This window comes from Arachis ipaensis, chromosome B10 (genome assembly GCF_059453495.1).
Source record: "Arachis ipaensis isolate K30076 ecotype BB chromosome B10, ASM5945349v1, whole genome shotgun sequence".
NCBI classification, from domain to species: domain Eukaryota; kingdom Viridiplantae; phylum Streptophyta; class Magnoliopsida; order Fabales; family Fabaceae; genus Arachis; species Arachis ipaensis.
This window is the reverse complement of record NC_142435.1, coordinates 98,649,625-98,662,514: the sequence shown is the minus strand read 5'-3', so window position 1 is coordinate 98,662,514 and position 12,890 is coordinate 98,649,625. Positions and strand designations below refer to the sequence as shown.

Sequence of the window (12,890 nt, the reverse complement as noted above, 5' to 3'; positions counted from 1 at the left end):
TAAACCTATTTCTTCCACCATTACTGTTGTTGAAGCCTTATTGAGGCCTCTGTTGGTCCTTTCATGAGAGATTTGGATGATTTCTCCATGAAGGATTATAGGTGTTTCTATAGGGTTCTTCCACGTAATTCAACTTTTCCATTGCTGGGTTCTCAGGATTATAAGCTTCTTCTTCAGATGAAGCTTCTTTAGTACTGCCTGTTGCTGCTTGCATGCCAGACAGACTCTTAGAAATCATATTGACTTGCTGAGTCAATATTTTGTTATGAGCCAATATGGCATTCAGAATATCAATCTCAAAAACTCATTTCTTCTGATTTGTCCCATTATTCACAGGATTCCTTTCAAAAGTGTACATGAATTGGTTATTTGTAACCATTTTAATGAGTTCCTGAGCTTCTGCCGAAGTCTTCTTCAGATGAAGAGATCCTCCAGCAGAGTTGTCCAATGACATCTTGGACAGTTCAGACAGACCATCATAGAAGATACCTATGATGCTCCATTCTGAAAGCATGTCAGAAGGACACCTTCTAATCAATTGCTTGTATCTTTCCCAAGCTTCATAGAGGGATTCACCTTCCTTTTGTCTGAAGGTTTAGACTTCTACTCTAAGCTTACTCAATTTTTGAAGTGGAAAGAATTTTGCCAAGAAGGCATTGACCAGCTTTTCCCAAGAGTTCAGGCTTTCCTTAGGTTGTGAACCCAACCATGTTCTAGCTCTATCTCTTACAGCAAAGGGGAAAAGCATAAGTCTGTAGACCTCGGGATCAACCCCATTGGTCTTAACAGTGTCACAGATTTGCAAGAATTCAGTCAAGAACTGATGAGGATTTTCCAATAGAAGTCCGTAGAACTTGCAATTCTGTTGCATCAGAGAAACTAATTAAGGATTAAGCTCAAAGTTGTTTGCTCCAATGGCAGGGATTGAGATGCTTCTCCCATAGAAGTCGGGAGTAGGTGCAGTAAAGTCACCAAGCACCTTCCTTGCATTGTTGGCATTGTTGTTGTTTTCGGCTGCCATGTCTTCTTCTTATTTGAAAATTTCTGTTAGGTCCTCTCCAGAGAGTTGTGCTTTAGCTTCTCTTAGCTTTCTCTTCAAGGTCCTTTCAGGTTCAGGATCAGCTTCAACAAGAATGCATTTGTCCTTGCTCCTGCTCATATGAAAGAGAGAAGAAGAAAGTATGGAATCCTCTATGTCACAGTATAGAGATTCCTTGAGATGTCAGAGGAAAAGGAGAATAGAAGGAGGAGGTAGAGAGGAGAGAATTCGAACTTATAGAGAGAGGGAGTTTGAATTGCACATTGAGGAAGAGTGTTAGTCCCTTAAATAGAAGAATGTGAAAATGGGGGAAAGAATTTTTTAAATTAAATTTATAAAGATTTTGAAATAATTAAAAGAAATTTTGAAAAATTGATTGATAATTTTTTAAAATTAAAATTGAGAATCAAAAAGATATGATTGAAAATCATTTTTGAAAAAGATGTGGCTGAGAAGATATGATTGAGAAAATATTGTTTTAAAAAGATATGATTGACAAACAATTAAAAAGATTTGATTTTTAAAATTAGTATCTTGGCTAACAAGAAATTTAAAAGATATGATTCTAAAATTCAATTATTGAACCTTTCTTAACAAGGAAGAAATTTTTGAATCACATCACTAATTGTTAGCAAGGATTTTTGAAAAAAAATGGAAAGGATTTGATTTTGAAAAGATATGATTGAAAAGATATGATTTGAAAAAGATTTGATTTTGAAAAATTATGAAAATTTGAAAAAGATTTGAATTAAAAACAAAATCTTCCCTCCTGTGCCATCCTGGCGTTAAACGCCCAGAATGGTATCCATTCTGGTGTTTAACGCCCAAAATACTACCTTTTTGGGCGTTTAACGCCCAGCCAGATATCCTGACTGGCGTTTAAACGCCAGTTTTCCTTCCTCACTAGGCGTTTTGAACGCCCAGCTTTTCCTGTGTAATTCCTCTGCTGCATGTTCTGAATCTTCAATTCTCTGTATTATTGACTTGAAAAGACATAATTTTGAAATTTTTTTTTGAATTTTTAATGATGAAAAACAACAAAATGAAACTAATCATGTAAAACCAAGATCAAATAAACAATGCATGCAGGACACCAAACTTAGAAATTTTCATATTAGAGACACTAACAAATTGAGAAAGCATATGAAAATCAACAAAACACACAAAACAAGAGAGATTAAAGATCAGAGTAAGGAAATCATCAAGAATAACTTGAAGATTAATGAAGAACATAATGCATATATTCGAAGATTGCAAGAAAATTAAAAATATGCAGGACACAAAACTTAAAAATAGACACTAGACTAAAACAAGAAACACACATTATTTTTTATTTTTTATTTTGTTAAAATTTTTTTTTTGTGATTTTTCGAAAATTGTTTTGAAAAAGAAAAATAAGAATTTCAAAATTTTTAATAAGAATTCCAGGAATCATGCAATGTTAGTCTAAAGCTTCAGTCTAAAAAGATTAGACATGGCTAGCCAAGCTTCAGCAGACATTACATACAATAGCCCAATTGATGGGAATCAATTAGCTCCTGTGATGATAAAAACATCATCTGAAACTCTAGAATTCATTCTTAAAAACTCTGAAAATAAAAATAAAATTACCTAATCTGAGCAACAAGATGAACCGTCAGTTGTCCAAACTCGAACAATCCCCGGCAACGGCGCCAAAAACTTGGTGCACGAAATTGCGATCATCAATGGCACTAACAACTTGGTACGCACAATTGTAATCTCAACTCTTTGTCACAACTCCACACAACTAACCAGCAAGTGCACTGGGTTGTCCAAGTAATAAACCTTACGTGAGTAAGGGTCGATCCCACAGAGATTGTCGGCTTGAAGCAAGCTATGGTTATCATGTAAATCTCAGTCAGGTGGATTCAAATAGTTATGGAGAATTGATAATTAAAAGATGAATAAGACATAAAATAAGATAGAAATACTTATGTAATTCATTGGCAAGAATTTCAGATAAGCGTATGAAGATGCTTTGTTCCTCCTGAACTTCTGCTTTCCTATTGCCTTCATCCAATCATCCATACTCCTTTCCATGGCAAGCTTTATGTTGGGCATCACCGTTGTCAATGGCTACTTCCCGTCTTCTCAGTGAAAATGGTCCAAATGCGCTGTCACCGCACGGCTAATCAGCTGTTGGTTCTCGATCATGTTGGAATAGGATCCATTGATACTTTTGCGTCTGTCACTATGCCCAACACTCGCGAGTTTGAAGCTCGGCACAGTCATCCTTTCCCAAATCCTACTCGAAATACCACAGACAAGGTTTAGACTTTCCGGATCTCAGGAATGGCCGCCAATAATTCTAGCCTATACCACGAAGGTTCTAATCTTAGATTAGAAACCCAAGAGATACACATCCAAGCTTGTTTGCATGTAGAACGGAAGTGGTTGTCAGGCACGCGTTCATAGGTGAGAATGGTGATGAGTGTCACATAATCATCAAATTCATCATGTTCTTGAGTGCGAATGAATATCTTGGAGAAGAAATAGGCTTGAGTTGAATAGCAAAACAATAGTACTTTGTATTAATTCATGAGGAACAGCAGAGCTTCACACCTTAATCTATGGGGTGTAGAAACTCCACCGTTGAAAATACATAAGAAAAAAAGGTTTAGGCATGGCCATGAGGCCAGCCCCCAAAACGTGATCAAGAGATCAAAAGATGAACTAAAGATTCCAAGATGAAAATACAATAGCAAAAGGTCCTATTTATAAAGAACTAGTAACCTAGGGTTTACAGAAATGAGTAAATGATGCAGAAATCCATTTCTAGGCCCACTTGGTGTGTGCTTGGGCTGAGCATTGAAGCTTTCACATGTAGAAACCTTTCTTGGAGTTAAATGCCAGCTTTGGTGCCAGTTTGGGTGTTTAACTCCAGCTTTTATGCCAGTTCTGGCGTTTTGACGCCACAATTTTTATGCTGACTTGGAATGCCAGTTTGGGCCATCAAATCTCGAGCAAAGTATGGACTATTATATATTGATGGAAATCCCAGGATGTCTACTTTTCAAAGCAATTAAGAGCACGCCAATTGGGCTTCTGTAGCTCCAGAAAATCCACTTTGAGTGCAGGGAGGTCAGAACCCAACAGCGTCTGCAGTCCTTTTTCAGCCTCTGAATCAGATTTTTGTTCAGGTCCCTTAATTTCAGCCAGAAAATACCTGAAATCATAGAAAAACACAGAAACTCATAGTAAAGTCCAGAAATATGATTTTTATTTAAAAACTAATAAAAATATAATAAAAAGTAACTAAAACATACTAAAAGCTACCTAAAAATAATGCCAAAAAGCGTATAAATTATCCGCTCATCACATACCTAATCAAGGACTGGGCTTTGTAGAGATCGTCGCGCTGGCAAATAGTGCAGCGATCAGAGCACCGGATCAAAAGTTATTTGGATTTGAATATCTAAGTGAGGGTTTAAGTTTGGAAGGTGTTCTTCCCCTCTTGGTTGAACTTGTTCAGCATTTCATCATGCATAAGGAAGAAATGACCTGAGGCTCATTGAATTAAGTGGGTTGGATAGGCCTTTGGACCTGGTTCGTTCGGTTTTGCCTGTTCGGCCCAATCTTGGGTCGAATTCTTTAAAATTGGTGTCAAAATTCTTATTTTAAGTAGCTCTATCTCATTTAATCATAAAATTTCAGTTTCTAATTTTCTTGAGTAATAATTAATTTATTCACTAATTATTCGTGAATTATTCAGGGTTTACATTCTACCTACCTAATTAAGAATTTTGCCCTCAAAATTTGGATTCAATTACCTGAAAAAGGCGTGGGTAGTCTTTCCTTATATTGGATTCGAGTTCTCATGTATGCTCCTCTATACCAAGTTGACTCCAAGCAACTTTGATTAACATAACTTCTTTTTTACGCAACCGTTTAACACTGGTATCATCATTCTTGACTAGAGTCACTTGAAATGTTAGATTTTCTTTCAACTGGATAGGTTCGAGTTCTAACACATGGCTAGCATCATGAGTGTATTTTTGAAGTTGTGACACATGAAATACATCGTGCAGGTTCGAAAGATGCAGCAGTAATGCAATTTTATAGGCTACCGGCTCAATTCTCTTCATAATATGAAACAGACTGATGTAACGAAGATTCAGTTTCTTCGCTTTAATGGCTCGACCCACTCTGGTTATCGGAGTAACCTTAATAAAAATGCAATCCCCGTCATCAAACTCTAAAGGTTTCCGCCTCTGATCGGCGTAGCTCTTCTGGCGACTTTGAGTAGTGAGCATCCTGTTTTGGATTTTCTTGATCTGTTTGGTGATTTTAGCTATAAACTCAAGCCCTAACAAACTTGATTCCCAATTTCATACCAGTATAGTGGAGATTGATATTTTCTACCATACAGAGCCTCATATGGAGCCATTCCGATACTCGCATGTTAGCTGTTGTAGCACGCAAATTTCACCAATGGTATGTACCGATCCCAACTTGTCGGTTGGTCCAATACGCAAGCCCTCAACATATCTTCCAGTGTTTGGATTGTTCTTTCTAATTGACCATCGGTCTAAGGGTGATATGCAGTACTTAAACTCAACTGAGGCTCAAATGCTCGCTGGAAAGCTCCCCAGAATCTTGATGTGAAACGAGGGTCTCTATCAGAGATTATAGTGGTAGACACGCCGTGTAACCTAAAAGTTTCCTTAATGTACAAGTGTGCTAGCTCCTCTAAGGTGCAATTCATTCGAACGGGAAAAAAGTGAGCCGACTTTGTCAGCCGGTCCACAATCACCCAGACAGCAACAAATCCGGCTCGAGTTCTTGGCAAACCCGACACAAAATCCATTACAATGCTCTCCCATTTCCATTTCGAAACTTCTAAAGGTTGTAAAGCCTCGGATGGTCTCTGGTGTTCAATCTTTACTTTCTAACAATTTAGGCACTTTGAAACATGCGTCGCTACGTCATTTTTCATACCAGGCCACCAAAACATCGACTTTAGATCGTGGTACATCTTTGTGCTCCCCGGATGGATTGAGAACTTACTCTGATGGGCTTCTTTCAGGTTGTCTTGCCATAAATTCCCGACATTTGGTACGCAAATTCTTCCTTTGTACCTCCAGATTCCATCTCTGTCCCAAGAGACACTCCATCGCTTTCCTGCATCAATTGCCAGTAATACCTTCTGTAATTCATAATCATTTTGTTGAGATCTCTCAATTTCAGCCTTAAAGGTACTCGAAATCTATAGTTGATTCAAACATACACCCCCAGCTACTTTTTTTAACTTCTAAGCTCAGGTTTTCAAATTCCTTCCATAATTTCTCCTCTTCAAGCATCATCCATGCAGCACATAATGATTTTTAACTTAAGGCGTCCGCCACCACAGTTGCTTTTCCTGGATGGTAACTCAGCTCAAAGTCGTAATCTTTCAGTAATTCCATCCACCTTCTCTGCCGCATATTTAGCTCTTTCTGATCAAAGAGATATTTCAAACTTTTATGATCAGAGAAATCTCGGAACTTAACCCTATAGAGGTAATGCCTCCACACCTCCAGCATAAACACAACTGCAGCAAGCTCCAGGTCGTGCGTCGGATAATTAACTTCATGAGGTCTTAACTGTCATAAGGCATATGCAACCACATTCCGGTGTTGTATCAGCACACACCCCAGACCCTTCAATGAAGCATCACAATACACCTCAAATGGTTTATTCATTTCGGGTAATACGAGTATAGGCACTGTAGTCAACTTTTGCTTTAAAGCTTGAAAGCTTTTTTCGCACTCAGACGTTTAGACAAAAGGCGCATCCTTACAGGTTAACTTCGTCAATGGCAAAGCTATTTGTGAGAAACCTTTAATGAATCTTCGATAATAACCAGCTAAACCAAGAAAACTCCTTATCTCAGTTACTGATGTCGGTCGCCCCCAGCCCATTACTGCTTCTACCTTAGAAGGATTTACGTCTATCCCTTGTTTGCTTACTATGCGGCCCAAAAACTTCACCTCGTCTGTCCAGAACTCACATTTGGACAGTTTTGCATAGAGTTTCATTTTCTTCAGTATCTGCAACACAGTTCTCAAACTTTCTACAAGCTCTTCTTCATTCTTAGAATAAATCAGTATGTCATTGTAACACTCTACCTCACAGAGCTTTATGCTTAAGCCGTAAAACAAAGGTGGTGTAGTATTACGACCTCTAAAATAAGATATATACATGTAATAGCAGAAAGGATATAATATACGAGGATTCTTAAAAAACGGATAAAACAAAATCGCAAAAATAAAAGCGCAATGCTAAGAAAACGAGGTTACTTGTGTACGAAGAAAACTAAGGTTCATAAGTATAAATAAACAGAAAGTGAGAATAGAGGGCCAAAAGTACAAAATAACAAGCTCCTAACTCAGCCTGCGAAGCTAAGGCTGGCCGGAGAATATTCATATACATATATACATATTCCAAAACCCAAAATACATACATGAATCCTAGCTCTCCATAAACCTCTAAGAGAAGCAAAATGAACAAGTTATTCGGAGAGAAAGTTAAGTACATATTTTCATTACTATACAACAAAATAAAACCCAGAAACCACTGCACCTCAGAAGTTCAGACATCTAGTGAGGTGCCTCTCGACCTGCATCTGAAAAATAATAACATAGTATAGGGTGAGAACCAAAGGTTCTCAGCATGGTAAAGGTATCACGCATATAAGATATAAGGTCTTTGAAATGCCAGAGGCAATCCTAGAATGCCGACACTCAGGTATAAAATTTAAGGAATTAAAAACAGAAGCTATAAGTAGGTGGTCATCTAAAGGTTCTCAAATTTTAACTAAACTTAACCTGTACACTAAACTTCCACCTTTCCTCCATTCCTCTATCACTTAAGAGTTGCACAGACAAACAAGCAAAACAAGGCCATGGACTGTCTCCCAACGCACATCCCCAAGAGTCTATACATAGCTTTTTCTCAAATATATAAATTTTCTCAATGGGGGTCAACATTCCTGGGAATTTATAAGTGTCCGGTCACACTTACATCGTAGGGTCAACAGAGTATCGAGTCTCAACCTGGTACACGTGGTGCAAGCCACAGTACTTTACCGAGGAAAACTCGTATCTCAGATCAATTGAGTATATAAGCCAGATAATATTCATAATCACTGTAATCTTTGCATAATCATATCATATAAGCCATGGTATTATATATACTCCAAATATACTCTTTTCCATATTTATTTCATCACTTTTTCCACTTTACTTCACCTCCAAGCTACCTCAATTTTCTAACTTTATCTTACTACTAGAGTTACTACTATGATTTGGGTCTAAAAGAATGAAAATAGAGGTTTAGAAGTTTGAAATTTGACTTAAAACACAAAAATCATTTTCTGCTGAAACAGGGGCCACGCGTATGCGTGGGCGTGAGAAAATACTTGCTCGCGTACGCGAAAATCCCAACACGAAAGGGTTGGTCGTGTACGCAACCCCTTAAAAATCAGTGTTCGCGTACGCAAACACACTGCTCATGTACTCAAGCAGCCAAACCCCAAGAGTTACATCACGTGCAGTTGTCGCGTACGCAAGTTGTGCAGAACCAGCAAAATGTTGAATGCTGTAGAATTTTCAGTTTTGTCCTCCGAACTTCTGACGCGCATAACGTTTTTAGTTTAAAATATTTTTCATCCGTTCTTCAAACGGTGTAAACTTCACAGACCCAATTTTCATATGAGATAAATGTGAAACAATTTGGGGATCTGGAAGCCACGTTATGGCCCGTCGAAATTCGGCCAAAAATTAAATTTTTACAAAAACCTTCCAACCTCTATTTCATTGATTCACCATTCAAATATCAACCATTCCACACTTAAAATCAGTCCTAAAATATGCAATATTGATGCCAGGGCATCGTGGCCAGTTTCACTGACCTTTTCTTTACTGTTTTTAGGTTAGTTTCATGCATTTCTTTAGGAAATAAGCTAGTTTTGGGTAGATATTCACTTATGCCTTGATTCAAGCATACATTGTGCATTTTACATAATTTCATGAGGATTTTGCATAAGTTTAGTGACAAATATTATGTTGCATTACTCATGACTTGGACTAGAGCTTTGATGCACTTTATTGCTTGATTTCAGGACCAAAGGGAAGCAAGAAAAAGGGAGGTAACTTGCAAGGTTAATGAGAAAAGTGATTGCCAATAACACTCTCAAGAAAAAAGGCATCAATGCCCGCATTAGAGAGTCACGTTAACTAAGTTAACGTGAACTCTAACGTGGAGAAGAAAAGTTGAACCAACGTTAGTGACACTTAACATTGTCACTAACGTTGGCAATTACTCATAAGTGGCCACGTTAGAAGCCACGTTAACCTAGTTAACGTGGCCTCTAATGTTAAGGGGGGAAGAGAATCCAACGTTAGTGACACTCAACATTGTCACTAACGTTGGCCTATGGTGCAAAGTACCACGTTAACTCCCACGTTAACTTAGTTAATGTGGGAACTAACGTAAAGGATGAAGAGTTGTCGACAACGTTAGTGACACTCAACATTGTCACTAACGTTGAAGCAACCACACAACCCCCAAGAGTCATGTTAACTTCCACGTTAACTTGGTTAACGTGGAAGCTAACGATGAGGAATGAAGGATGAGCCAACGTTAGTGACACTCAAAATTGTCACTAACGTTGGGATGGCTAAAGATGGCCACGTTAGAAGCCACGTTAACCTAGTTAACGTGGACTCTAACGTGAGACATAGGGGCACATCGGAATGTTAGTGACAATGTTGAATGTTACTAACGTTCTCGAAGGATGGCAAGGGCCACGTTAGAAGCCACGTTAACCTAGTTAACGTGGGCTTTAACGTGAAGCAAGAAGGGGCACACTGGAACGTTAGTGACAATGTTGAGTGTCACTAACATTCTCGAAGGTTAACAAGGCAACGTTAAAAGCCACGTTAACCTAGTTAACGTGGCTTTTAACGTGAGGCAAAGGGGTGCATTGGAACGTTAGTGACAATGTTAAGTGTCACTAACGTTCTCGAACTTATATTCTCACTAAATATTAACACCCCTAACGTCCTGAACTAAAGTCTCCGCCCACTTCGCACTTTCTCTCTGCAAGTAAAGCCAAGCCCAAATAGAGAAAGGAACTGCTTGAAACTCAAGATCCAAAGGCCCAAGACTTGAAGAATCACACTAGAAGCTGAGAAGAGTAGTATATATAGGAGTAGCTTTGAATTGAGAAGAAGTTCTGGAGGCTAGGAAAAAGAGAACTACTCTCTGTATTTTACTTTCTTTACAATTTCTAGTTTTATGATGTATTCTCTATCTTTGTTTTCATTTTCAAGAGCTATGAACAACTAAACCCCTTTCATTGGGTTAGGGAGCTCTGTTGTAATTTGATGGATCAATACTAATTTTTATTATTCTTCTTCTATCTTTCCTCTTGATTTTACTTGAAAGCTTTCGATCTTCATCCAATTGAGTAGTTATCTTGGAAGAGAATCTATTCAAACTTGGATCTCTTTTGAACCTTGAAAGAGGAATGAAGAGATCAAGCTAGAAATGCTTTCTCATGCTGGACCAAATTGGGTTTGGATGGGTATGTGACTATAACCCTCTCAATACTTGATTTGGAAAATGCATGTGGTATAATCAGTGACCATACTTCATCTCTTCTCATGAGCAATTGACCAAGGAATTGGCTATTGATCAAGATTTGAGAGATTGAATTGCAAGATATTGTAATTCAATCACTTAAGATTGCCAAGGAGATCAATGAGTGCATTGATTGAGGAAGAGATGAAAATGAACTTAATCCGGATAATTGCAACATCTCCTAAGCCCAATGAACTCCCAATCTCTGATCTTACCCATTCTCTTTAATTTCTGCCATTTACTTTTATGAGCAAATCCCCCATTCCCATTTACAATTCTGCAATTTATTTTCAGTCATTTACTTCCAGTCCTTTAATTCAAGCATTTACTTTTCTGTTATTTACATTCCTGCCATTTTATTTTCTGCAACTCTCAACCCAAATTCTGGATTCGCTCAACTAGAACATTCTTCTAATTAAAGTTGCTTGATCAATCAATCCCTGTGGGATTCGACCTCACTCTATTGTGAGTTTTTACTTGACGACAAATTTGGTACACTTGCCGAAGGGAGATTTGTTGAGAGACAAGTTTTCCGTGCATCAAGTTTATGGCGCTGTTGCCGGGGATTGATTGTGCATTAACAATGATTAAATTGGAAGATCACTAGATTGAGCATTTTTATTTTGTGAATTTCATTTTTCTGTTTGAGTGATTTGCTTTTTGTTTTAGTTAAACTTCTTCCCTTCCCCCTCTACTCTTTTGTTTTTCTTTGTTATTTTCAATTCTGTTTGCTAACCCACTAACTGTTTGATATATTGCATCACCCACAACTAACAGCAATTCTGACACAATACTGTCTGCACCTATTCTCTTTGCTTGTACTTGTTGGTTGTATGACAGGGAGAAGAAGCGGGGCTTCAACTTCCTTTGATTCTGAACCTGAGAGAACCTTCCTTAGACTAAGGAGGGAGGCAAAAGAAAAACGTGTAGTTGGTACTGAAGAAGAGGAGGAACACTTTGAGGAATACTTTGAACCTAACATGGAAGAAAAAATGGAAAATCATCATGAAGAAGAGACTCACAACCATGGCAGAGGAGGTGGAGCAAATCATGCTGGGGAGGATAGAAGAGTTTTGGGCTCTTACATCAATCCAAACCCAGGCAATTGTGGAAGTAGCATCCAAAAACAAACAATCCATGCCAACAACTTTGAACTTAAACCACAGCTCATCACCCTTGTTCAGAACAACTGTTCGTTTGGAGGAGGTGTTCAAGAAGACCCCAATCAACATTTGACCACCTTCCTGAGAATATGTGACACAGTGAAATCTAATGGTGTTCATCCTGACGCCTATAGACTGCTCTTATTTCCCTTCTCACTCAGGGACAAGGCAGCCAAGTGGCTGGAATCCTTCCCAAGGGAGAGCTTGACAACTTGGGAGGATGTGGTGAACAAATTCTTAGCAAGATTCTACCCTCCTCAACGAATCAATAGGCTGAGAGCTGAGGTTCAAACTTTCAGGCAACAAGATGGTGAGACTCTGTATGAAGCATGGGAGAGGTTCAAGGACTTAACAAGGAGGTGGTGTCCACCTGACATGTTCAACGAATGGGTCCAGCTGCACATTTTCTATGAAGGGCTCTCTTATGAGTCAAAGAAGGCCGTAGACCATTCATCTGAAGGATCCTTGAACAAGAAGAAGACCATTAAGGAAGCCATAAATGTTATTGAAACAGTAGCAGAAAACGACTACTTCTATGCTTCCGAAAGAGGGAACACAAGAGGAGTGATGGAGCTAAACAATGTAGATGCTCTGTTGGCCCAAAACAAGCTCATTACCCAACAGCTGACTGACCTCACCAAGAAGATGGAGAGGAACCAAGTAGCAGCAATCTCATCTTCATCAACAATCCAAGAAGGAGTGAATGAAGAAGCAGAGGGGAGTCAGGAGCAAGCCTACTACATTGGGAATTCACCAAGGAAAAACTATGATCCATATTCTAAGACTTAACAACCCTGGATGGAGAAACCACCCAAACTTTGGGTGGGGAAGTGAGCAAGATCAAAAGCAAGTCGCACAGAGGACGTCTCAACACCCCTACAACAACACTTCTTCATATGATTATCAAAATCAAAATAGCACATCTGTTCCGAATCACCCATCAATTGATGACAAGCTCTCTAAGATCGAAACCTTCATTGAAGGAATATGCAGAGACATTCAAGACAGTAAAGCATTCAGAGAGGAAGTGCAGTCAAACATGC

The 12,890-nt window shown here is 38.6% G+C and overlaps 1 protein-coding gene and 2 non-coding genes across 3 annotated transcripts; 1 reads left to right on the top strand and 2 right to left on the bottom strand.

Moving 5' to 3' along the window:
- The first annotated feature begins 508 nt into the window (after positions 1-508).
- On the top strand, positions 509-616 carry LOC148581029 (small nucleolar RNA R71). The gene has a single exon (XR_015895612.1). It is a non-coding gene; the product is annotated as a small nucleolar RNA R71 (small nucleolar RNA).
- A 4,259-nt stretch (positions 617-4,875) lies between these two features.
- Positions 4,876-5,313, bottom strand: LOC107620642 (uncharacterized). The gene has a single exon (XM_016322774.1). The coding sequence runs from the start codon at positions 5,311-5,313 to the stop codon at positions 4,876-4,878; it is 438 nt and encodes a 145-aa protein (XP_016178260.1).
- Positions 5,314-12,117: 6,804 nt separating this feature from the next.
- On the bottom strand, positions 12,118-12,224 carry LOC148581028 (small nucleolar RNA R71). Its single transcript, XR_015899542.1, has one exon. It is a non-coding gene; the product is annotated as a small nucleolar RNA R71 (small nucleolar RNA).
- Between the last annotated feature and the right edge of the window lie 666 nt (positions 12,225-12,890).

What these genes read in the sequence shown, in the direction of transcription:
- LOC107620642 (XM_016322774.1), bottom strand. Translation starts at nt 5,313, where the DNA reads ATGCTCACTACTCAAAGTCGCCAGAAGAGCTACGCCGATCAGAGGCGG.